The sequence below is a fragment of the Hirundo rustica genome, chromosome Z, assembly GCF_015227805.2.
Source record: "Hirundo rustica isolate bHirRus1 chromosome Z, bHirRus1.pri.v3, whole genome shotgun sequence".
NCBI lineage: Eukaryota > Metazoa > Chordata > Aves > Passeriformes > Hirundinidae > Hirundo > Hirundo rustica.
Window position 1 is genome coordinate 20752692 of NC_053488.1, and position 25115 is coordinate 20777806.

Here is a 25115-nt window from a genome sequence, read left to right on the forward strand (position 1 = left end):
TAGACAGCTGGACAGATTTATTAAGAACTGAAGTGATTTATCCCCTTAAATGTGCTCCACTGCCTGCCCCCGGTGCCAGCAGGGAGGGGGGCCATGGTACCAGACCAGGACCTGCTTCTTGGGCTCAGATTGTCACCGTCCAGGGAGCCGGGTCTCCCCTGGGGATTGTATCTGCCACAGGCCCTCCTGGGGCAGAGCCAGTCAGCATGTGCAGTGTCAGCCCAGGACAACTACAGCATCCATGTGCCTGAGTGCACCAGTCCAATATCCTCACGCACACATTCACCCACACCTTGCTTTCCCTGCAGGACAGGTCCCTACCTTACCCAGCCAAAAGACTGCAGGAAAGAGGTCTCCTGTGCCCCTGGACAAGGTACCAGCTGCAGTTTGGGATGGCTGGGGAACCTGCAGGCCATCAGAGCCCTGAGCGATGGGGAAGGGGAGGCACAGGCTCCAGCAGCAACTCAACACACCGCACTCCGAGGAGACATCTCCCTCACCTCTGGTCCCACCTTGTGCTCAGCACCAGCGGCTGGAAGGCCCCTGAGGTCAAGGGCATGTAGTGGAGGTAGGGAAGGGAAACAGCAATGTGAGTACTAGCACAGTGTGGGAGGGGAGGGTCTCTGCCTGCCATCTGCAGCCCCACCAGCCCGCGGTGCACCCAGCGCCCTGCCCAGTGCCATGAGGCTCAAGGGTGGGTGTGGCGCGGGGGGAGCTGTGCGAGCGCTGGCGCCTGGCCAGCCCGGCGCTCCAGGGCCAGCTGCATGCTCCAGATGCTGAGGGGCCGCATGTAGGCCAGTGAGCGGTACACCTTCTTCTCGCGATAGGCTTCTGGTGTCTGGAAAGCCATGCCCAGCCGTTCCCAAACTGTCCGGTAGCAGCCCTCCGCAGTACGGAAGCCTTCCTCCACCATGCCCTGCAGGAGAGGGAACGGGACCATCAGCACACCCACGGATGCAAGGTTGCGCGGCAGCACGTGCTGGGGAGTGCGGCAGTAGCATCCCTACTCACCTCCTGGATCATGGTGGCAGCCAGGGAGTAGACCACACCAATCCACACCTCGTTGGACTGGACGCTGGAGGTGTCGGGCACGCCGTCAGGTCTCATGCCGTTCACTGCCCCCATGGTGCCGCCCGCAAAGCCCAGCACGTTGTTCTCAAAGATGGTCTTGAGCGCGCTCAGAATGTGACTCTTGGGGAAAACCTGGGCGGACAGAGATGGGCTTGGTGCTCGTGTACCCCTCAGGCTGGGTCTGGAGCGGGATTAAATTTTCCATGAGGAAAAGTGCAATACTGCTCACTGGGTCAATAATAACAAATTTCCACCTCAGAAAAATAACAGGATGAAGTGAAATGTCTCTTCCCCCAAAAGGATAAAAAGCCCCCAAAGTACTTAACAGAGAGGTGCTGAACCACATTCCACATTCCTCAAGAGGATGCTGACAGCTCATCCAACTAGTCGATCTCCAAAAACACCTTCTCACCCACAGTCACTGGCCAAGTCCCTTCCCCATCGCTTGGGGATTTGCTTTGGGGGCCTGGCCAACCACATCATCCTCATCTGCTTTACAATTGTCAGAGAGACAAGAGCCAGGAGGCTCATCAGCACAGCCCAGGGACATGCCAGGTACTTAATTCTCAGTCTGGGTATGCCAGAGCCAGGGGAAACTGAGGCTGGGATTGCTGGGCAGTCCAAGCAGAGAGCTTTGGCGGACTCAAAGCAAAAGCAGCAAATCCTTCCGCTCTTCTTGGCTCAAGCCAAGCATCCCTGCAGATGTTCTTCCCCTGTGTGGCTCTGCAGATGAGCCCAGGGGATGCTGTGGGAATCAGTGAAGGGGTGGTGTGCCCTTCTCTGTCAGAAGCTTTTGGGCACGCTTTCTTCAGGACTGGATCCCAGGCTGCTCACTGCTGACTTGTGCATGCAGCGAGGCCACGTTAATGAGGTTACGGACAGGAGTGATGCCAGCCAGGCAACGGATCAAAATACATGGAAAACTCCATGAAATGTCATAGTAACAGAGGACAGGAATTCACCAGTCCCACATCCAGCCAGCTCAGAGCTCTCCAGAGAGCAGGGAGAAGTGCCACCTTCAGCAGGGGGAGTCTGAGGCTGGGGAAAAGCAGGCCAGACTCTGGACACCTGCTGTTTCCTCCCCAAAAGAGTATTACTGCAGGAGGGCTGGCCCAGATCCTGCCTGGAGCCACAGGCACAGCCCCGACCCCACTCTGGGTTAAACACAACAGGGATGACCAGGTAAAGTCACCCGAAGCTCCTCTCTGATTTGCCAACAGACAGTGAAGTGGTTTGTGACCCTCCCACAGATAAAGTCACTCCTCCCTCCACTCACGAGAGCCCTGTGCCTGCCCACGTCCACCAGAAAGCTTTGCTGTGACAACAGCCCACAGAGTACAGATAACCCAATGGTCCTCCACTGCCCCTCCCTCTTTAAGGTATTGCAACATCAGCAGCCGCTCTGACCATCCCACCAGATATGAGGAGTCTGCAGCCAATTCTTTTGTTGCAACTGAAGAGACACAGACTTTAAGACTTGGAATAAGTCATAGCTCCCTCCAGTATTAATTTTGGAGTTTTTAGGGCAGCAAATAACGTGGGAAGCTTCATACACTTTTTTCTACTGTTTTTAAAAAAATAGCACCTTGCCCACAGCAAACCCCACTGGAGCTAAAGCTATCTGCAGTTACACATCTCTACTGCATGGCTGCTCTGTGGGAGGGTTTTGGTTTAGGATGGGTTCCATTGTATCCATACAACAGCCTCCACTAGGGTGCGCAGAGTGAGAGAGCAGGCAGCTCCCCCCACACCAGCCCTAAAGAGTAACCCCCAATACATACGAGCCCTGCTGCTGCTTCCCTCCTGCCACAGATCCCATCTCACCCCAACCACACCAGGCAGCCCTTTCTCTTACCTCAAACTCCCCTTGGTCCAGACCACAAGCTCCGAGAAACCACTGCCCAGCACACTGGTCTGACATGATGCTGCTGGATGTGCCACTTCCACTGCTATCATAGTTGTAGTATTTTCCTGGAAAAAGCAAGAAGCGGTTTAAAATCGGTAGATTAGGATACTGGCTCATGTCAGTTGTCCCTGCACACCTCCCTGTGTGGCAGGGGCACAGCTGCTTTTTCCACAAGACTCTTCTTCCTTTCCTACACCTGTTCCCTCCTAGACACCTGCTTCTTCCCCTCCATTTAGAGTGGCAGCGTCTCCCTTCCTTCTCCCCAGCTTGCAGGGAGAGTATCACCCCTTCCTTCCCCCATTCCCCACAAGGCTCCATGATCCAAGGAGGAGCCACTCCATTCCAAGGGACACACGGCCAGCTGAGTGTGGCTCACTACTGCTGAGCACCCACCATTCCAGAGCATCCTCTCAAACGCCTCCTTGCCCTTGCTCAGGATGTCCAGGTATTTCTGCCGGATCTCAGTATCCCCTAGCACTTCTGCCATCTTGCACATCATGCAGACGGCAGCCAGCCACAGTCCACCGCAGTAGGCACTGCCAGAGCCAAACAAGAGAACCATCAGGAATGTGGGACACCTCAAGAGCTCTATGACAAATGGGATACAAGGGCCCAGCTCTCAGCTATGTTCATACCCCACAGCGCCCATCTCCAACCCCCACCTGTCTCTGTTGCTCACCTGGCTCCATGCACCACCCATGCGTCATACGTCTGGTCAGCAAAGCCACCGTTTTCAATGAGCCCATCATTATCTGTGTCAAACTTCAGCTCCGACTCCATCACAGCCTGTGGGAGAGGCAGGAGATGGTCACGCAGTCCTCACATCCTGGAAGCTCCTCACACTCTGCTCTGGAGCATCCATCCTCTCAGGAAGCTGCTTGGCTCCTGAGGGAAGTGGGAAAGGGTGATGCTCCATGGTCTGATCTCCCAGTACCTGGCACACTGGCCACATGTCCTGCAGGTACAGGGAGTCACGTGTCAGGTAGTAGTCACGGTACACCTGCAGCACAAACTTCAGGTTGAGGTCCTTCCAGTCAGCAGTGTCGTGCATCAGGTAGGCATTGACACGCTGCCATGGCTCATCACCTACACCAGGACAGAGCAGATGCAGCAGCGCAGCAAGCAACAAACATCCCTCCTCCTACACAGGAGCAAGGACCCAAGGATGCTGTGATCAAACAGCACTGAAATAATGTGTTGTACCCTGTGCCATCTCTAGTGAGAACAGCCTTCCTGCTACTTCCCTCCGTCTCCCTTGTCAAAGCTCCATGCAGCACGGTCTTCATCACCACCCCACACCATCCAGCTTTCCATTCCCAGAAAATATAGAATCACAGAATCATTGAAGTTGGAAAAGACCTCTCAGCACTGCTAAGTCCACCACTGAACCACCTCCCTAAGTGCCACATCTACACTTCTTTGAAATACACCAGGGATGGTGGCACCACCACTTCCCAGGCAGCCAGTTCCAAAGCTTGACAATAACAGACAGGGTATTTCATACACAATACTAATTTCCCACAGTTTGGCATCCCCTCTGCTCCTCCACAGGCCCAAGAGACCCCTCACCTGGGTCCCCGATATCATGTGGCACCACATTCTTCATCTTCACCTGGGCTGTCTGACCACACATCAGGTACTGCCGGGGCTGGACATCCTCGTTCACCACAGTGACGGCTGCAGAGGACAAAACAGGACATGTAAGAAGGGCAGCAGAAACTGCTGCAGGAAAAGTCCAAGCATAAACACAGGCAGAACCACCAATACCAGCACACTAAGCAGTCCTTTGGAGCTCAAAGATCACAGCTGTCTACAAAGGGCTAGAGGACAGGCTGCTCTCCATCCCCCACTCAGCAGGGGACTTGCAACTGTCACTACCCCCTTAAAGGAGGGCTAGGAAGGGAATCCAATGGGCTCAGTCCTACCAGAGCCCAGCAAAGGGCTCCACACCCCTACCAACACCATCACCAAGCAGCCATCAAACCCAGCCAGAGCACTGGGAGTCTACCAACAGCTCCATGTATCTGCTCTGAAAGGGGCAAGGACAGAGATGGGAAGACATGGGGCTCTCCCAGGGCAAGCAGAGCCAGCTGTGCACCCTGAGCATGGCAAGAAGACACCTCCAGTGCTGGGCACAGAGGTGCTGAGGCAGCAACATGCCAGGGCTGCAAGTCCTGGGCACAGCAGAGCAGCTGGAGGGGGATGCTGGCTCCACAGCACACATCCCTACAGCCGCAGCTGTCTCAAAGCCTCCGTCTCTTCCCAAGGTGAAGCCCTGAGCAGGCACCAAAGCAGAACCCTCTGGGGACACTCACCAATGTCATACTGCAGGCTGATCTGCAGCTTGGGCCACAGCATGATGAGAGCAAAGGAGGCGTAGAAATGGACATCGTACGTGTTGTACATCCGGTACTCCTGGCCTGGCAGGATGGGGCAGATGGTGAGGGCAAGGAGACTGCCATGGGGATGGGAAAAGGGGGGAAAGGTCCTCCCTCCACGTGGCCCAGGACAGGGGGAACCTTCCCAGCACAGGCAGGGGCTCCCCTTCCAAGAGGGTTTCATTCTCTACATAGAGCACCAAGGATCTGGGGAACACTTCATGCCAAATCCTTCAGGGCTACAAGGGGTTTTCCTGGGAATAGCACTGCTCCCTACAACTGGAGTGTGAAAAACATCCCCACACTAGGCTAAAAACTCGGGCAACAGTAATGGGAGGGGTTGAGTTGGGAGAGTCCCTCACATCCTTGCGAGTTACCTTCCAAATAAGCAAACCTTCCGTACTCCCGCAGGACAGGGAGGAGGTGGGAGAATCCTGCCCCCGCCGGCCCCTGCAGGTCCTCGGCACAGCAATCAGGGGGCACCTCCATCCAGATGGTCCCCCCATCCGTCATGAAGTAGAGCTCATTGAAGAGGGCCGACTTGTACCAGGAAGGCAGCTGGCTGCGGGAAAGAGGGAAGCTCACCCTCAGAGGCTGAGCTGGTGATGTTCCTGCAGCAGCCAACCCCAGGAAGCCACTGGGAAGGTGCTCACATCTGCCCTACCTGTTCTCCAGGATGGGATTCTGCCATGCTTCGATCTTCCTCTCCCACTCCTTGTAGTGTGTCAGGGCATAATGGGACAGGGAAGGACCGGCATTGCCTTCGCTGCCAAAAAACCGGGTGTACCGCCTGCCAAGTGAGGGTTTGGTGAGGATCCCGTGGGCTCCACCTGGGAAACCCACACGGACACCACAGAGGCGTACTGGACTACAGTGAACAGCAGATCTCGGCTGCTACTGCAGGGGCATTGAGGAGCAGGGGCTGGACAAAGGGTCCCCTCCCTGAGCTGGCAGGGCCACAGGCACGAGCAGTGGGTGCCAAAAGGTCCCCACATGGTACACAAGTCTGGAAGTAGGGAAAAGGGGGCTTTGGGGGCATGAGACAAACACCACTGGAGACAGCCCACCCACCTGAGGTGCAGCTTCTCCTTGGAGCCAAAGTGAACACAGGGCATGTCCCAAGCCAGCGCCAGCTCCAATGTCTTGTGCCCATGGGCAGGCACCCTGCAGCTGGCACACACTGCTGCTGCTGTCACCTCCCCCTTCTCTGTTGGCCTGCTTTTACCTGTCAGGAAAAATTAAGATATTCTTAAGCAACCAAGGAAGACAAAGGGAAGGTAACTGAAGTTCACACACACCTTGAGGGAGATAAGAGTGGGCACACCAAAGTCCCTTTACAGCCTGGAAGGTACAGCCCAGGGCTTTAAGGGACGATGTGGCCTCAGAAAAAAAATACCTGCCATGGGAGTAGTGGTTAAAAGGATTCAGTCATCCAAGAACAGGAACAAATCAGGCAGGAAAAGCCACCAGGCATGAATGGAAGCTACAGAGTATCCCATGACTGTATCTGCATTGCACTCAGAGACACTGTGACTTTCTAGGGACAGTCATTGTTTCCAGCTTTTTGCAGGGTGCTTGTGTCACGATGGTATTTAAGAAAAGCCCTGAGGTGGCTGGATAATTATATGCTGGTTCTGACATGTGTAAAAGGTAAACTCATTAGAGCAACCTAAGCACAGATCCTGACTATAATAATGTCCGGCATGCATGAAGGAAAACCACATCCCAATAGCCTGAAGAGCTCTGATTGCATCTAGGCAGGAAGCTTATTTTTCTGGAAAAAAATTACGTAGTAAACATTTCATTTACACAAATTAAGCCTCAAGAAATCTTGCAAAGACCCAGCATCACTAGTTTGTCAGCATCATCCTTGTTTAAAAACTGAGAGACATTAGGGAAATAGTCACCTTCAATGGCAATAGGAGGTGAGCAAAGGCTGGAGATGCCACCTGCTTCAAGGCTCCTCCCAAGGGAGTGAGCAGAGACCTGAGCATGGATGCAGAATCATCAAAGGAACACCAGAGACATTGAGAGAACTGTTACAGTTGGAAGAGGACAGCAAGTGATGGCAGCACTAAACCTCCTCAAGCACTGTTAAATGCTGGCCGGGAACAAATCTGACAGGACACAGCTCATATATCTGGACAGAGGAACTGAGAGAATGTGGCTGGGCAGCACAATGGCTCCCTAGCAGAAGTACGCAACCACACAGAGACTAATGAGATACTAGCACATGTAAAACAATAGCCAGGAAAAGTCTGGACACGGTACGAACAGCTTTTGAAGAACCGCAGGAAGGATAAGGAAAGGGCAGTTTGCATACAGCCAAAATTTGGGAACAAGCCACAGCATCTCGGAGAGATTTTTAACAGCCACAGAGGCTGGAGGAAAGAACTCTGCCCTGCCTTGGGTGCCCAGAACCCACACAGCCGCCCATTCCTCCTGCTCCTCCTCCACCCGTCCCACGGAGGATGGAGGGACTCACCGGTGGGTGAATCCAGCCTGCCATCCCGCAGGAGGTCCTGCCACACCTCTCTACCCAATCCCGTGGGGTTGAATGCCGTGACATGAGTGACTCCTGTGCCAGCCTGGGGAAGGGAAGAGCATCATCAGGGGCTGCTGCCTAGGAGAAAATTAATGCTCCCCACCACCTGCCACCAGGACATCACACCCACTTCCCACGTGCTGCCCAGCAACTCTAACTCCAATCTTGTTGCTCTCCTGACACCATCCGCAGAGAGGGTGCCCTCAGGGAGGTCATGTCCCCACTCCTGGCATCAGGCAAGCGCTGAGAACCGCTGCCAACCCCAAGCCATTGCACACCCATCCTTTAGCCGCTGCCTGCAAGCAACTCCCCCACATCCAGCAGGGCTGCACAACCTCCCCAGCAGGAGCCACAGCAGCAGGGACAGCCCTTTACCTTCTCCCGGGCAGAGATGGCTAGGGTGAAGGGGTTCACGGCCGGGCAGTGGTGCAGCAGGACTCCAGCAACCCGCTCGCCATCCTTCTGGAAGGTGAAGGGCTCGTTCCAGTGCCCACCGCTCCCGTCCTCCTTCGCTCCCGTGCCGTTCTGCAGGCTGAACATGATGGACACCTGCACGTCCTCATCCCTCCTGTTCTCCACCTCCCAGATGAACACTCCCACTGGCAAGCTGGAGTCCTGGCAGAGACACAGAATGCTGTCTACAGGGCTGCTGCTCCACAGGCAGCTGCCGCAGCATCGTATCCCCCGCTGCTGGGGACGCCACGCAGGATGCAGCGGGAGAAAGAGCACCGGGACTAATAACTTGGTCTTGGAGTCTGCTGCCAAGCTGAGGAGCAGCAGCAGGAGCAGAGGAATTTGGGACGCAGGCGAGACAAAATTGAAAAGAGAAGCCCTGGGCCGGCAAACGCCACATCGGGCAGCAGAGAGGCGGAAAGCGGCATTTAGGGCTCAGCTAGGTGTCTCATCACTCATCGGCTCGGCAGGTTGATACAGGCTCACGTGCTGCGCTGGGGTAAGAGGAAGGTCAGACGTGTCAGCAGCACAGCTGCCGCCCTTGCCCGGGGCTGGCACCAGCACGGGCAGCGCTGAGCCATCCCTTGCCGCAATCCCGAGCTCCCGCAGGGCCGCGGGGCTTCCCCCGCCTGGGACCGCTGCTGAGGGCACGCACGGGGAAAGGCGGGGAAACCCGGCTAGCGAGAGCTCTGCCCTCGCCGCCCTCAGCCGTCGCTGCCTTACCTTATAGTCATGGGGGATGACAGGAGAGACCTGGCGGCAAGTGAGCACCACGCTCTGCCCCGGCAGCTCGTAGACCAGCCAGGCACGGGGGTACAGGGCGTGGTAAAAGGCGTAGCGGCCGCAGTAGCCCCAGTTCCAGCCCTGCAGGCTGCTGGGTCTCTCCACGGACAGGACCTGCTGGTAAATCGTCTGCCCCTTGCACCGCAGGCACACCGTGAACTGTGGAGGAGAGGAGCACGTGCAGGGGATGAAACGAGCCCTGTGGCAGATGTCCTGACCGCCCAGGCTGCTGCAGCGACACTCACCCCCCTCGAAGACCCTACCTGATTGGCGATGACTGTTTCGTAGTGGTAAAGGCCAGGGTTCAGCTGCCAGCGGCAGAACTCTCCCCGCCAGCCACGGGTGATGGTGCCTCCTCCGATCCCGCCCAGCGGACACCCTGGCAAAGACACCAATAGTTAGTGCCCCCATTCCTCCCCCTGGTGGCACCTCGCTCAAGAACTCTCCCCACGCGTCTCTGCAGGGGAGAGCCACTGGCATCACCCACATTACAAAAGCTCCTTGACTCACTCGTTCCATTCGTGATAACACCATGTGAATCCCTGCCCACCCCAGTGCCCAAAGTGGAGGCTGACCATAGATCTGCTGCAGAGGAACAGCACACAAGAGGTCAATGAAGGCAGATTTCTTCTCTATGAGGGTCTTCTTGAACCACCATCTGAAGTATCTACACAGGAAAGAGAAGTATTGAAGAAGTCAGGATCAGGCAACACCATCCCTTCAGTGTCACCGGGCAGGACGAGCACAGGTTGAGGTTTCCCTCCTTGTAGAGATGTACAACAAGATGCACAAGACCCAGCTGTGTCCTCATGTCCATGACACAAGGGGTGATAAGGCTCTATGACCCATCTGGAGCATGCATTGGTCAGCAAGCACAAGCAGGCAGAGTTCAGGCAGCTCAGGACTGACTGCAAGGTTAATTCAAGGGCAGGACTCCCAGCTCAGGCAGCACAAGAAGTTTTTCCAGATGTTCATAGACCAGTGGGAATGCACACAAGGACCACCTCCATGCCTAGTACACAATGTCCTGCTAAGGAAGGCCTGCAAGCAGAGGTGCAAACCCAGAGGAGACACACTGCCTTGCTCTTCTACCTCCATGTCCCCACTGTCATACACTACCACATCCCTGTGACACATCATCAGAGGCAGAGGGCACAGGGCAGCCTTGCTCTGGAAGTGGTGATGGTTACTGTCTGCAGCCGGATCCTGGGGATTTGCCTCTGCCCACACACCAGCTGCGCAGACCGGCACTGCCCATCTGATAATTTCTCACCCAAAGGTCTGGGAATCAAGACACCCAAACAGGGGCACACCTGCAGCTGGGTGTGCCAGCACCACTCCAGGCAAGAGGAGCAGGGCTGGGCTCCAAGTCAGTGCTTGTAAAGTACTGGCTTTGGCTAATTAACTGCCCCAAGTTAAGCCTTCTATACAGAGACAATTAGCACACGGAAATCAGCTACCAGACCAGACACTGCTGAACCTTGCCCAGTAATCAGGCAAGACCCAGCTGGCAGTTCTGTGGCCCTGGGCGCCATGTGGGCAGTGGGGGCACAGGAACCCCACGGTGGGCAATGTCTCTAAGCTACCTACAGACACCCATGCCATACTGTCGAGCAGAAAACCACCCCAACCAGGAGCACACAGCCTATCCTGCTCTCGGTTTCACAGCATGCAGAGTGCAGGCAATGATGGGCAATGAACAATAATCCCCTGGGACATGTATACCCAGGTGCAAGGGGGAGACGCTCTTCCATGACACCTCTACTACTATGCTTCCAAACAGAAACAACTCACACTTGACTTTTTGGCTGCTCACTGGGCATTCACCTTTATTCAGCACCATCTAAGGTCCTCAAATCCCTCTCAGGGTGAGATTTTCTGGGTTGCATCCTCACAGGACCTAACTGCAGCCTGCTCTCCACTCCTACAGACCCAGCTTTGTGTTTCACTGTCTATGGATATTTTGCTCACAGAAGTTCAGGGCATGATGAGAACCAGCCTGTCCTGTGTGACTGCCCTGAACCAGGGCCTGCCATTATCTTCCAGCTATATCTGCTGCAGCTGCTCTTCTCCAGCTAAGATAGCCCCGGCTTTACTCTGCCAAGGCAAGGTTTTGGCAGTGCTCTCTCTCAACGAAATAATGATTATTCTTTTTCAACGCAGCATCAGGGAACCAACTCAGCTGCTTTCCCAGCAGGCTTCTGGCAACAGGAAATAAGGTGCCCAGGCAGAGTGGCTGCAGCACAGCCTAGTGGGGCATCCCAACTCCTTGGAGAGGAGGCGGGAGACGGATTTCAGGAAGCAGTTTTTACAGGAGAACACAGTAGAAAAAGTTTGGGATTTTCTGCCAAAGTCATTTTAACATCTCAATAGCCAACTCTTCTGCCAGTTTCCCCCAAAATCATGCAGGCCAAGAAGAGAAACCCGGATGCTCAATTGCTGGCTATTAACAGCACTGCCAGGGCTGAAGGATAACCAGGAGAGAGATTTTGTGTTCTGAGCACCAAAAGTCCTGCCAGGGCTGGAGGGCATTTCTTCCCCTTCAAATTGGCAGTGGAATTAAAACCTGTCTGAACATCACCCAGCTGATCTGGATTCATGCTGTGACCCCTCTCAAGACACACGAGCCACCTCTGCAGAAAGCTACCTGCACCTCTTCTCCTGCCTCACCAGCCCCAGCTGAGTCCTCTGCACAACCCGTTCTTTCCAGATATGCATGTGCTCCACAGTTACCCCAATGAGCCCTGATTAACAAAAAAACCTGCCCCAGAACTGTTAACACCCCCAGCCAATATCTGCATCTAGGGCTGACGAGGGCACCTATCATCATGTTTAATTCAATGCAAAGCCAACCCAGGATGTGATGGCTCCTCTGCTGGCCCTGGACCTCCTGAGCCAAAGACGTGCAGTGACCCCAAGGCACTCCCAGTGGCAACTGGGACCAGGTGACCTTGCACTTGATGCACCAAGCCATGCCAAGGTGGCATAGGGGCCACTCACCATGGGTCATTCAGGAAAGGGCAGGCCAATCTGCAGGGCTTCACCTACCCCTGCACCACGACACAGAACTGAGCTCCAGGCTCCTCTTGCAGCACCAGCACCCAGGTTTCCAGGAGCTGGCTGCCCCAACCAGGCAGATGCTGAGGCGCCCACCAATGCCTGGAGCACGCCGTCTCCCGTGTATTCTTGCATTCCAGAATGGGCTGCCCTTCCAGCCAACAATGTTGGCCTTGGGTTTTAAATCAAACCCACAGAGGTATTTTCAAACCCACACAGGTATTTCTCATCACCCTAGCACTTTGTCTTTTCTGCTCTTGAAGCTGGAATCTCCTTGCAAGGAAGCTCTTGCCATTGCAAAAGTATTTTGAGATAACAACCAAATTACCTCCTAAACTTGAAGAAGAGACAGTAGTTCAACTTCAAGCTTCTCGCTTTCAAAGACCTTTCCCCAGGACTGATGCAAGGCACTTCCAGACTCCAGTGAGAACAAGGCCGTGATCGCTTCTCCTCCCTGCTCACCCCACCAGAACTTCATGCTTTCCCACATACTCAGCTCATCCCAACTTGCCACAGCAGCTTTTCCAGCAGCCTTTATTTATCTCCGGTGCATGACCCACGCTCACCCTTCCCCGATGCCCAGGCTCGCACTGGGGTGTCTCATGTCAGACCAGCATGCCATGCACCCCGAAGCAACCCATAATCTGCCCTTTCATCCAGCTTTGCAGGAACCAGCTTGGCAAGCGGCTGCCTCCAAGGACACCAGCAGAAAATGGAGGCAGGAGACATAAATCCAACACAAGGAAATAAGCAATGCCGTCGCTGGTCCCAGCGTTCAGCCTGACGGGTCCACAAACACTTGCCAGCACACGGACTCCAGCGTTAAAGGTTAAAAAACACTCTTGCTTTCCACGCGTGCTCTCCGTCGTTACTTCCAGATCACCCCAACGCAAAGCCGGGAAAGGTGCCCCGTTCCCACACCTGCCACAGCACACAGCGTTCCAAACCCCTCCCAGCTGGCCTCAGCTTAACCTCCAGCTGCCAGCACTGGGGACGATGCCGGGAAGGATTCGGCAGCGACGAACCCGAGGGGCGGGAGACGCGGGTCCCCATCGCCAAGCGATGCCCCCAGTCCTCCCAGCTGCCCCGTTTTGAGGAGCCCAAGCGCCGGGAGCTGCCCCTTTAGCACCAACTGCTCTCGTTGCCGGCGCCAGAAAGGCTGGCGACTGCCGGCGGCTCCGGGCGGCAGGAGGGCGGCTCCCGCCAGCCTGGGGCCTTCCGTGATCCACCGGACTCTGCCCTCCGTACGCCGGGACACCGCCGGTGCCTCTCCGGGGCGAGTTCCCCGCGGCACCGAGCGGCTCCAGCGCAAAGCTGTGTGCCCCGCGGGACGCCTTCCCTCGTCCCGGTGCGCTCCCGGCCCCCTCCATCCCCTGCCGTACCGCAAGGCGAGGCCGATGTGCCGCAGGACATCGCGGAGCGGCACGTCCCCGGCGCCGTAGGGCTGCCGCAGCTCCTCGAAGCTGTGTGCCAGGCAGACGCGCCAGCCGTCCGCCGCCACGCCGCGGCCCTGCGCTGCCCCCTCGTAGCGCCGCATCAGCGGCCCCGCCGCCGCCGCCGCCTCCGCCGCCATCACCGCCCCCCGCCCCGCGCGCGCCCTCTTCTTCACCGCCCCGCCCCGCCCCGCCCCGCCCGCACCCCCGGGGCACGGCGGAAACACGGATCCGCCCCGCCGCCAGTCCCCGGGGGCGCCCGGCCGAGCGCGACCGAGCAGATTCCGAGAGTAGCCGAGCGCTGAGCGAGCGCTGCTGAGGAGTGTGCGAGAGTTGCCGAGGGCTGCCCGATAACTCCTGGGAGCTGCCCGTGAGCCGACCGCGGTTGCCCGAATTCTTCCCGAGTGTTGCCGAGTGTAGCCCGAGTGTTGCCGAGTGTAGCCCGAGTGTTGCCGAGTGTAGCCCGAGTGTTGCCGAGCGTAACCCGAGTGTTGCCGAGCGTAACCCGAGTGTTGCCGAGCGTAACCCGAGTGTTGCCGAGCGTTCCCGAGCGCTGCCCGAGGCTGGCCGAACTCTGCCCGAGCGTTGCCGATCCTCGCCGAGCGGCTGAGGGAGCCGGGCCTGTAGTGGTGCCGGACGGCGAGCGCGGCCTGTGCGGGTGGTGAGTGGGCCCGAGGCGGGAGCTGCGGAAAGTTTGCGGCCCTGTGTTCCTGATCCCTCGGGTGGAGCTATCCGTGTGCGTGTCTGCGTTAGGGACCGCAGGGCTGAGGATGTCAGGGCTGTCCTTTCTCACCGTCGCGGTGTGTCCTGACCCTCCTTACCTGTGTGGACCTGGGAGGAAGATGTATGGGTTTGTAAGGACGGGGTTGTGTGTGTTTCCCCCCACACCTCCTGTATATGCATGTATCGGTGTCCCCATTCCCCTCGCTTATGTTGCCCAGCCCTCTCTCCGTGTCTCCGTGACAGCACAAGGGGGTGGCTTTAAACTGAAAGAGCCTACGTTTAGATTAAATATTAAGAAGAAATTCTTCACTGTGAGGGTGGTGAGGCACTGGCACAGGTTGCGGTTGTTTTATCCTTGGAAATGTTCAGTGCCAGGCTGAATGGGGTCCTGAGCAATCTGGTCTGGTGGGAGGTGTCCCTGTCTGTGGCAGTAGAATTGGAACAAGATGGTCTTTAAGGACTCTTCAACCCCAAACCGTTCAGTGAGTCCTTGAATCCATGATTCTCTGCTAACGTGCCCGCTGTCGGTGTTTTTTGGCAGGTGTGCAGCAGGATTGTCCAAGCCATGATCGAAGTGTTGGCCAAGCTAGGCCGTGGGCCTGTGTTCCTGGCAGGGGAGGTGCTGGAGTGTGTGATCACCTTCACCAACCCATTATCAGCCTCGTCGACCTCTGCCAGCAGGTACAGGAGCCTGTGCCTGTCCATGCACGGAGCCTCCAAGTGTTGGAGCTGCCTGGGTCCCTCCAGGGGGAGTGGCCCCCCCTCTCTCCCCTCTCTGGAGTACTAGTCACGTCTGCTTTGTGGGGCAATGGTGCCAGCTCAGCTCCTTGTGACTTTCCTACTTGAGGCACTCCCTTAAGGAGGCCTTGCTCCATCTCAGTTTTGGGGGCGAAGCTGAGGTAATTATGCTGGGTTTGTGCCCCCAAGAAGTAGACAAGGAAAGAAGTATGCAGTTGGAGATTCTCTGTCCGTCAGGTGAGCTCTCAGTGACAGTGACTGGCAGAAAATGAAGCCAAACTGGCTGTCAAAGTGGGATATCTGGTCACGCCAGGGTGACAGTCCTGCAGAGTAATATCCAGGCAACGTCATTATTTCCTGAATTTGTGGAAGGAGCTCTCTTTTGTCCGGCAGTGCTGGATTGATCTGATCTCTGTCTCCAGAGATGGCATACAAAGGGGTGGGTGTGAAAAGGGCACCTCCTGCAGCCACATTTTCTGTGGCCCAGCCATTGAGCACTCCATCTCCCCGTAGCAGTGCTGAGGAGATATGAGAAGATGGGAGCTTCCCATATTGGCTCACAGGGGGTGACTCCATGTCACAAGTAATCACCCAAAGCCTTCATGTCCGCTGACTGTATGGCCTTGTCTGATTCTTTAGGGAGTGGAGAGTGCTTTCTCATCTTGAGTCCTTCCTGGGAAGTGTCTGTTTCCAGCCTTGTCAGGTTCAGCATGTTTTTATCACCAGTACGATGTTCACATGTGATTGTATTGATGGGCCCACTTGCAGTACCTGCAATCTCAGCAGCAGAGGGCTTCTGTAATTATTGCCTTTGTTAACTTCCCATCTTTTCTTCCTGTTTCCTTTTGACTGCTGAGTTCAGGTTTCAAATTCAGCTGTCGCATAAGCATCCAGCTTCCCAGAGTTTTGTCCTGTGTGATGGCAAGAGCTGTTTTGCCTGCTTCTGAAACATGTGGGACTGGAAGGCTACCAGGTGGCATGGTTTGGGGAGTTTGCAATGCAGTTATGAGAGCTTCATTTAAAACTTCAGATGTGTTGTGATATGTAGAAGACCATCTCTTGAAAAAGAAAAGTTTTTAAAATAATAAGAAAAACCCGAGGTGATCAATCAGATGAGACGTGGCTAAGTCAAACGAGGGGCAACAGCAAATAGATTGGTGGTTTGGAAAACGAAGCTGTGGGTTGCATAAAGGCAGGAGCTAGATCAAAGCACCCGTGACTGCAACAGGCAGATAGACCTGTCAGAGCCTGGAAAGTTTTGGGGCTGACAGGTGGAGGGACAGGGAGGCCGCATTTTGAGCACAGGAACAGAATTGAAAGAAAGGCAGGAAATTAATTTGATGGTGGATTACAAGAAACAAATCTCTTCTAGCCAGGGGCTGCATGGGGCGTGTTGCATGTAGGCTACAGGAGTTGTGGGGAAAGGTGATACTGGAGGGAAGTGACCTCAGCACCAGTGCAGGATCCTCCACTGCTGAACAAGCACTACCTGAACAAGCCGGCTCTGCTGGCAGGAAGGGACATGCAAATTTTGTTTGGCTATCTGGCTAGAAACAATGAAAACAATGTGGCATATAGTAAGGCAATACTGAAAAATAAAGAAAAAAATACTCAATATATGGTGTTTGAAGGTACTGTAATCACTCTAAGCTTGTATAAAATTAAAAAACATTACCTCAAGCAAGAGCAGTTTTCTGCTTCCAAACAGCAGATGCCTTACCACAAAAAAACATATGGCCACCCTGATGGAAAAGCCATGCTGGTACTTTTGAAAATGCAGAATTACAACTGTAGGGCTCAAAGCAACTAGGTATAATAACTGAGGTGTGTTTGGGTAAGGGCAGCCAACACATGCAAAAGATCAAATAGTGCATCATTAGTCAGCTGATGCAAATACAGCACACCTTTTTCCCTGGTTCATCTAGACCTTTAACTGCTCTGAGGTGTCACGTGGAGGGACACCCATGTGCCACGAAAAATCCCTCTGCCACCTAAAGCTCTGGTGTTGGTGCTTACTAATCATGATGTTAGAAGACACCAGAGGAACTATTCACTGGCTAAACTATAGACTGCTATGGAAATAAAAACAGGAGTGATTTGGAAACTGAAAGGTGTCACTAGTACCATGGGAAGTGCCCTATGGAATGGCTGATGTCACAGCAGAGTCCAAAACATGGGACTGGTTTTTTGTGCTGGATGCATGGCCCTGCATTAATTCCTGTGGCTGTACAGACAGGGGTCAAAATTACGCCTTTGCCTCCCCTGTTGCCGTCAGCAAAGTACTTGCATAAAGAGAAGTAAGTAGGTCCTAATGAAAGATGCATAAGCATCCTTCTTTGGTCTGGCACAAACAGCAGCTGATGTTCTTGTTGGGGATGGTGCTGTGGGGCCAGAGGGAGCATGTCTGTGCCTACCTGCCCCAAGGAGTGTTGAGCTTGGAGCACCTCCGTGCTGTGGGCAGGGGCAGCTAAGCCAGGTTGTAGGAATTTGTTGCTTTAGAATTTGCCCACTTCCTTAATACCTGAGTGCTGCTGTGTGTCACCTCTGGCTTGGGATTTAACTCCTCATGTCTGAGGGTCCTCTGCCAGGGCCCACAAGCAGCAGCATGAGGTGTTCTCCCCAGACTGCAGTGAGTGGCTAGTCCCAATCTGTGGATGATGAGAAAGATGAACAGATGAGTAAGACTTTGGACTGGTTCTTGAAACACTTGACCTCAGCACGTTTGCTGAAAGATCCCTGTGAAGTTTTGTACAAGCTACCTTGTCTCTTGTCCTCATGTAAAGCGACAGGGGCTGCTGACCTCCGCTGACTGTTGTCCTTTGCTGTGAGCTTCCTGGGGCAAATGTGTTCTCTTTTGCCATGTCAGTGCTGTGCCAATGGTGTTGTGGCTCAGTCTGCAATTCTTGCTGCTTAAAAAGAGTCCTTGGCCACAGAGCCAGGCTTTGGGTGAAGCTGTTGTCAGCAGCTGGGGTGGAAGTGGCTTTGAGTCAGCTTGAGCTTACTCCCACGGCTTGTTTGGAAGGGGACTGTGAGAATGGCTTCAGTGACAGCGGAGCAAGGCTTTCTTCCTTCCAGACAAGCAGTCCTGCACAGAGCTGGGTGGACAGAGTTGCTCTTCTCCCAGTTCCTGCCTGCTGTAATTCAGGTTTAAGGCAGAGATATAAGTGTTGCTCTTTGCTTTCAGTGAGATGTTGGCATGGGCCAGTGCCCAGATCCACTGCCAGTTTCACACCAGCGAGAACCGGGTGGCACTCCCTCCCTCTGATGGCAGCAAGCACGATGTGCAGGCCGAGAATGAGACCGTCTTTGTCCCCAACAGAGGTGAGTGTCCCTCCTGCCTGTCACCCAGGTGGGGACAGTGAGAGCACAGTGAGCAGGAGTCAAGCAGACCATAATAATGTGTGTCTTGATGCAGTGTGCGTAGAAGTGAGTGGGAAATTTGTGTTGCTTTCCTGGTGATGGATGTTGTGAGATCTTGGTTATACGGAAATCACAGTGACGCTAGCTTGGATCGAAACACGACAGTTGTTTGTCCAGCTACAGTGGCAATGTCTCACTATATGACCAGGGCAAGAGATGCTTCCTCCTCGGCTCTCTTCTCCCTATTCCTCCCCATGGAGATAAAGCTTGACCATGAGGCTGTGCAGCATTCACGTGTTTCTTACTCTCTTCCAGGAGAGCGGGGTCAGTGTATCCTGTCCACCCCACCAAAGATCCTCTTCTGTGACTTGCGACTGGATCCTGGGGAGTCCAAGTCCTGTGAGTCCTGTCTTTTCTTCCCCCGCTCACAGAGCACAATTCTGGGGAGCTCTGCTTTCAGAACTGGCTTTGCAGACCTGAGAGCTGCAAGCGTAAGATCCTGATGCTCATGAAAGGCAGGGTGCTTTGGTTGGAGTGTGAGTGCTGAGGAGCTGCTGCATCATCCAGAGTTCTGTTCTCTGCTGCGCTAGGACTCTGTACTGCAACGCATCCCTTGGTCCTGCCCCTGGCCTGTGGCCTTTGCTGCAGGTCCACTGTGTCACTGCAAGGCATAAAATTTTTGAAATACCTGGGTGCAGCAGGAGGAATGGCTACACACACCAGTATTTCCTTCCCTTTATTTCTTTAGTCATACTAGTGTATTCTTGGGATTTAGAGTACTGGAGTATTCTTGGTGTCCTCCAAAGGTTTGTGCTTCCTCGGTATCCTCCAAAGCTTTGTGCTTCCTCTTCAGGTTGTTGCCATCCTGGAGATAATAGTCTACTGGATGTTATAGTTTTCCTGCTGTAAAAGTGAGCACTGCTTATCTTCTCTGGTCAAAGCTGTCCATGTCTGAGTAGACAGCTGTGGAAACAGCTTAGTGTGCGCTGTTCTCTCGGCTGTGTGACCCAGTCTGTTCCGGTCATGTCAGATCTCCTTTGCATTCCAGTGGCCTGTGATTAGCAGCAGTGCTGTTAGGCCTCTCAGGCTGTGCATGGAGAGCTTTGTTATTGTCCCAGGGATCTGCTGGGAATGGTTGACAGGGACCTCTCACACTGCAGAGCACAGGGCAAGGAGAGACAGTGCCTATGGTGGGACAGGCTCTGCAGGATCACTGAGCTCTGCTGAGCTGGAAGCAAAGCTGCAAGTGAGACCAAGCAGCAGCGGGGTTGTGACATACTGGTTTTGAGGCTGGTGTGTCCTGCCTTTCTGGCTTTGGAGGGGTCTGACTGGAGGGAAAGGCGGACCTGGTGAAACCAGGCGGCTTGGCTTGGTGGTTAGTGGGGCAGGGCAGTACCATTTTGGGGCTGTGCCCCTAAACTGCAGAGCCTGTTGTCTGAAGACATTTGATTATTCATCTGTTTTTCTACAGCAGCATCTTGGGTAAAGGAGCTGGCCATGCCAGCAGGAAGGAAGAGGAGGCAGAAATCTTAGCTGGCCTGAGGCTCACCTGGATTCTCCTGTGTTCCTTGCTGCTTGCAGGTTTGGGGCTGGAGCATCCATTCCTTGGGAGCAGAGGGAAGTCCCTTTTCCTGGCATACCTTAGGGCAGTTTCTGGAATAACAGATCAGTGACGACAGCCCAAGTTCCAGGTGGCTAGGATGGATTGAGGGATTGACTGTTCACTGGGAAGTCCCTTTTCCTGGCATACCTTAGGGCAGTTTCTGGAATAACAGATCAGTGACGACAGCCCAAGTTCCAGGTGGCTAGGATGGATTGAGGGATTGACTGTTCACTGGCTTAACAGGCAGAAGCTGTTCAGCCCCCAGCTAAGCTAGGGATTGTCTATCCTTACCGATGACGTCGTGATGTGTTTGTCCTCTCTGCCTCTGGGTGGCGCTGGCTCAAGGATCCTGCGTTTGCCTTGTGCTTGGATGCAGGTCCTCTGGAAGGACACAAACTCTTCCTATTCTTTGAGGTTCCTTGGCTGTACCGTACAGCCTTTCCCCTTGGCTGTGTGATGCACCTGTTTGACGCGTCGCATGTGATGTGGCTGCACATGGTGCTGCTTTTTTAGCACTGAAATCCCTGTATCACAGCCCTGGTCTCGTTCACTGCCGGGCTGTTCACACCAATCCCATCAGCCTGTGGTGCTGCTGCTCTCACACGAGACTGCAGCTGGCACGCTTGCAGGCCATTCCTGGGGTCTCCTGCCAGCTCCACGGAGGGAGAGTTAAGGCTGTGTGGGTGTGTATCTTAATTCTTCATTTCCTGTTTTTCAGAAGTTTTGGGTTTTGCTATGCAGTTGGGGAAGGGGATAAAAAACCAAACCAGAAAACCCAAGAAATCTTAATTCTGCTTCAGCAATATACCGTGTTACTAAACTGCAGCCAGAGCTGCAACATACAGCTGAGGTTGTGTCAGACTGTCTCTTGATAAAAGGACTTGTTTTCATTTGCTGACCAACTTATTCCCCAATACCTTACTCTCGTTGTGGTGCCTATATGTTGAAGTTGACTCATCTCCCAGTCCTTTGACACATGGCACAGGCTGAGCTCTTTCAATTTGTCACCATTAAGCTTTTTCTCAAGTCCTCAAATTATTTCTGTGTCTGTTTTGCCTACTCTCTGGATTTGTAACACCTTTAAATATTTGGTAGATCACAGAGAGGGAAGGAAATGGAAGCAGCCTGGATGAAGGCCAGAAGGCCAGCCAGAGGGCACAGCGGGTGGGTAAGGAAGGCATCTGTGGTGCCAGGAATGTATTTCCTTCTGGGATATGCACGGAAGCTGGGACTTCCTGAGTCTTGGCATTCCTGTGCCAGGTAGCAAACTGTCCTCCTCTGACTGTGGTGGTCTCTGCTCGGATTATACTCACTGGGCATGAAGGTCTTTTTGAGCACTCATGTTGAGTCTGGTAAGGGTGTTACAGGGGTCTGCTTCTTTCCTTGGAAATACCTGATTTTCCCCTGTTAGGATAGTTCTCTGCTTTATCTGCACCCTGGTCCAGAAAGAGAAGCTTGTGTTTTAAGGCATGACATCCTGCCAGCACTACACACTAGCACAGGCTTTTTTCTTCCTTCCAGTCCTGTTATTTTAAATCCAGAAGTTATATTTAAAATGTAACCCTAACTTTTAATCTAAGCCTCAACATTCAGTGTGTGCCGGGCATGGGGAAGGATCTGTGGTTTCAGAGCAGGATGCTGCCCTTCCTCTGGCAGGGCGTATCTGCATTACGGTGGGCAAGCCAGAGAGGTGGAGACTTTCCACAGTTCGCTGTTTGTGTCTTTCTTGTTATACAGCATGTGGTTTGGGAAAGCTGCAGAAGTGTTCACGCTGTGTCAAGAAGCATTGGGGTTTGTGTGGTGGCCAAGGGACTCTAGGAGGGCTGAATGTGGTGAAAGCCAGGCCCCAGCATCTCAGAGCCCTCAGAGTCAGAGGGTTCGCGGTCTGAGTCATCAGCTTATCAAGGGGGACAAACCACAGGTTGTTGTGAAGATCTCAGAATTGTTTCTTGATCATTTAGCTGCAGTCCTTCAAAGAAAAACACAGGAGGAAACTAACTTGTTGCTGAGTTTGAGGGTTTGTGTAAAGCAGAAGAGGCATGAAGTACTGATCAATACCCACATGGGGCAGGGCCTGGAGGAGGCTGTGCTGTGAGAGCTCTGGGCAAAGGAGTGCACAGAGGCAAACTCGTGATGAGTAAGTTTAGCTCTCATGGTTGTATTCCTGGATTTTACATATTTTACATTCTTTGGAGACGGAGTTTGTGCGTGTGGTTGTATGTGCTGGAAGCAATATCTGGATGATGGTGCATGTGATGTGAGGAACAGGGTGCCTGGTGTGGGGGAGCTGGGTTGAGCTTAGCCGCTGGAGGACAGCGGAGACAGCAGAAAACACCAGGCACTGTCCCTAGCTCAGCACTCCTGGTTGTAACACTTGGTGCAGGGAGCCTGCGCACAACAAGAGCTGCAGGCTCTTCTGGCCTTGGAAAGCAAATTTTCTGCACCCCTTGCAGATTCATACTGTGAGACGCTGCCCGTGGATGGTCCCCCCTCTTTCCGGGGACAGTCTGTGAAGTATGTGTACAAGCTGACCATTGGCTGCCAGCGCGTCAACTCCCCCATCAAGCTCCTGCGCGTGCCCTTCCGTGTCCTCGTGCTGCACGGTAAGGTTGCGCGCTGCCCTCCCTGCACGGGCAAGCCGGGCTGCACCCTGCCCTCCTGATACTCTCACCTTCTTCCCAGGGCTCAAGGATTACCAGTTCCCACAGGATGAGGCTGTTGCACCCTCAAACCCATTTCTGGAGGAGGAGGATGGCTTGAAGAAAGATTCTCGCCTGGCAGACCTAGCGACAGAACTGCTCATGGTGGCCACATCCCGACGCAGCCTGCGTAGGTCATATTCCTTGCTTAAACCTGCTGTCTTTCCTAAGAAACTGGGTGTGGAAAATATCTCAGGTCCAGCTGCAAAATACATCTCTCACTGACAAAATCTCCAACTATGGCTGTAGAGCAGCTCTATCAGGGCCTGTTTGGGTGAGGGTCTGCTTCAGCCCATGACACCCTTTGCCCAGCACATCACAGTCAGTGTAGGGTTTGCCATTGCTCACTGCAGAAATTTCCCAAAGGGAGTACCACCTCTAGGGGCTGTCCTTCATGCCGAAACAGAAGGCATGGTGTCATGTCATTAATCCAGAGCACTACACAGAGCAGAGCCTTGTCCTGCCACATCCCTTACCCTTTTCTTGCTCCACAGACCTGTATAACATCAGCAACACTCGTGGGAAGGTGGGGACGTTCTGCATCTTTAAGACTGTGTATAAGATTGGAGAGGATGTCATTGGGACCTTCAACTTCTCAGAAGGAGATATCCCATGTCTGCAGGTCATTGCTGTCTCTGGGAATACTGGGGAGAGGCAGGGGTTTAGGGTGAGGGATGGGGAGAAGGGATTGAGGTGGCTCTGGGCTGTGAGGGTTTCTAGTAGGACCCAGTTGGGATTGCCTTGGGAAGTGAGAGGGACAGTGTTTCAGTCCTAAGTTCACATGCGAAATGGAGCCCCCAGGCTTTACATGAGGTGTGTATGAGGTTCTGAGAGTAAGCACCCTGCCAATCGCCCTGCAGTTCTCAGTGAGCCTGCAGACAGAGGAGAGCATCCAGGAGCAGTTCCAGCGCCGGCGGGGGCAGCCTGTCTCCTTCACCGTGCACGCCCGCCATCAGGAGTCCTGCCTGCACACGGCGCAGAGCAGCTTCAGTCTGCCCATCCCTCTCGGCTCAACCCCAGGATTCACCACCAATGTCGGTTAGTACCCACCACAGAAGGGACCCACCCCTGCTTGCCTCTGCAGGAGGACTGTGATGTCCCCAGCCCTGCCCTTGCTCAGCAGAGATTTATCCCTTGGGAGGGAGCTGGCCTGTGTGAGTGAGGTCATTTGCCAGGACAGGCATCCAGGCCCCTTGCCAGGACAGACAGTGCTGAGGCAGCTGCTGTCCATGGCCCTTGTGGGTGTTAAGTGCTGACCACCCTCTTGCCCACAGTGTCCCTGAAGTGGAGGCTGCACTTTGAGTTTGTGACTTCTGGGGAATCAGCGGGGACTTGCTTGGTTCGTGGGAGCCAATCGGAGGCTGTCACCTGGACTGGGGTGGAGCAGATGGAAGTGGACACCTTCAGCTGGGACTTGCCTATCAAAGTTCTTCCCACCAACCCCATCCTGGCTTCCTATGTATCTCAGTTCTCCAGCACTAACTCCATCACCATCTGAAGTATGGAGGGGTTATTTGCCTGCAGAGCTGTAAGCATGTGCCACCAGTGGGTATGGCAGGCGGGACTGTCACCAATGTGCTGTGGTGTACATATCCCAATATCCCCTTGGATCCATCTGTGATGCCCAGGTGGCCATCGGGCATGTCTGTCCTGACCATGGGTGGAAGAACGCTGCTTGATGCAGTCTTGTGCTTGCAGCCCTCAGCTGGAGTGGGACCCTTCCTGCCTGGGTGAGGGTGCAAGTCCCAGCACTCAGCAAACAGAAATCTGCCTTCCCAGGAAATCACTGATGTGCCTTTATCCCATATGGGGCTTCCAAGAAGGAAAGGCCCAGGCCAGGCAGGGGAGAGGGGGAGCTCTTCCAGTGAAGCTTCATACCAGCCTTGGATGAAGGTTGTGCCCTTACAGAGATCCTACGAGCGGAGGTCTGGCATCCAGGTGAAGCACAGTAGCCACCTGGGCTGGGTGAGAGCCTGCTCTCCTGCGCTGGTACATCTCCTGCCTCTTGGAGCGTTGTCCCACACATGCAGTCCAGTGCCCCAGCCACCCCCACCTGGAGGAGGCAGGTCCTGGCAGACCAGCCCCATGCTGCTGGCATGTGCTGGTCCCCAGGTTGCGGGCCCATGCTGTGTCAGTACAATCATGATGATTCAAAACTGAACCCCTGCGCTCTTGTCTACCTGGGCTCCTGGGTGTGAAGGCATCCTTCTGGTCTTTGGATCCCTGGGGGGCTGTAAGGAATGCATGCTGTGCATCCGAGAGCTGGCATGGAGATCTCCGTGCTCAACAGCCAGCTTCCCATTTTTACTAAGCATTCCAATGAGCTATCCTCTTTGCATGGTAATGTAATAAACATCTGAGTGTGC

General features: G+C 54.3%; 2 protein-coding genes across 5 annotated transcripts; one reads left to right on the forward strand and one right to left on the reverse strand.

Annotated features, from left to right (window-relative positions):
- GBA2 (glucosylceramidase beta 2) lies at window positions 1–13736 on the reverse strand. 2 transcript variants are annotated; one of them, XM_040090006.2, is made up of 17 exons: window positions 13576–13736; window positions 9712–9803; window positions 9400–9515; window positions 9077–9295; window positions 8276–8515; window positions 7841–7943; window positions 6427–6580; window positions 6020–6145; window positions 5733–5917; window positions 5293–5397; window positions 4547–4654; window positions 3912–4063; window positions 3657–3763; window positions 3371–3513; window positions 2927–3042; window positions 1012–1203; window positions 1–916 (listed from the first exon to the last, which is right to left on the reverse strand). In XM_040090006.2, the coding sequence occupies exons 1-17, from the start codon at window positions 13728–13730 to the stop codon at window positions 689–691; spliced, it is 2541 nt and encodes an 846-aa protein (XP_039945940.1). In that variant the 5' UTR covers window positions 13731–13736; the 3' UTR covers window positions 1–688. The 2 variants fall into 2 exon arrangements, with proteins under 2 accessions (XP_039945940.1, XP_039945941.1); XM_040090007.2 differs by lacking the exon at window positions 13576–13736 and adding an exon at window positions 12522–12640.
- Window positions 13523–25115, forward strand: RGP1 (RGP1 homolog, RAB6A GEF complex partner 1). Of its 3 annotated transcripts, none has more exons than XM_040090010.2 (9): window positions 13523–13541; window positions 14891–15030; window positions 18272–18408; window positions 18763–18846; window positions 22504–22653; window positions 22733–22879; window positions 23244–23371; window positions 23610–23787; window positions 24024–25104. In XM_040090010.2, exons 2-9 carry the CDS (start codon window positions 14915–14917, stop codon window positions 24245–24247), a joined length of 1164 nt encoding a protein of 387 aa, XP_039945944.1. In that variant the 5' UTR covers window positions 13523–13541; window positions 14891–14914; the 3' UTR covers window positions 24248–25104. The 3 variants fall into 3 exon arrangements, with proteins under 3 accessions (XP_039945944.1, XP_039945942.1, XP_039945943.1); XM_040090008.2 differs by lacking the exon at window positions 13523–13541 and adding an exon at window positions 14194–14287; XM_040090009.2 differs by lacking the exon at window positions 13523–13541 and adding an exon at window positions 14241–14362 and having other exon boundaries at window positions 24024–25115.

Excerpts from the sequence above, each read along its gene's own strand:
- GBA2 (XM_040090006.2), bottom strand. The coding sequence starts at position 13,730 with ATGCGGCGCTACGAGGGGGCAGCGCAGGGCCGCGGCGTGGCGGCGGAC. Across the intron at positions 7,944-8,275 it reads CCATCTCTGCCCGGGAGAAG|GCTGGCACAGGAGTCACTCA; the intron begins GTAAAGGGCTGT and ends TCCCTTCCCCAG. Across the intron at positions 5,918-6,019 it reads AATCCCATCCTGGAGAACAG|CCAGCTGCCTTCCTGGTACA; the intron begins GTAGGGCAGATG and ends TCTTTCCCGCAG.
- RGP1 (XM_040090010.2), top strand. The coding sequence starts at position 14,915 with ATGATCGAAGTGTTGGCCAAGCTAGGCCGTGGGCCTGTGTTCCTGGCA. Across the intron at positions 18,409-18,762 it reads CGTCTTTGTCCCCAACAGAG|GAGAGCGGGGTCAGTGTATC; the intron begins GTGAGTGTCCCT and ends ACTCTCTTCCAG. Across the intron at positions 22,654-22,732 it reads CCGTGTCCTCGTGCTGCACG|GGCTCAAGGATTACCAGTTC; the intron begins GTAAGGTTGCGC and ends CCTTCTTCCCAG.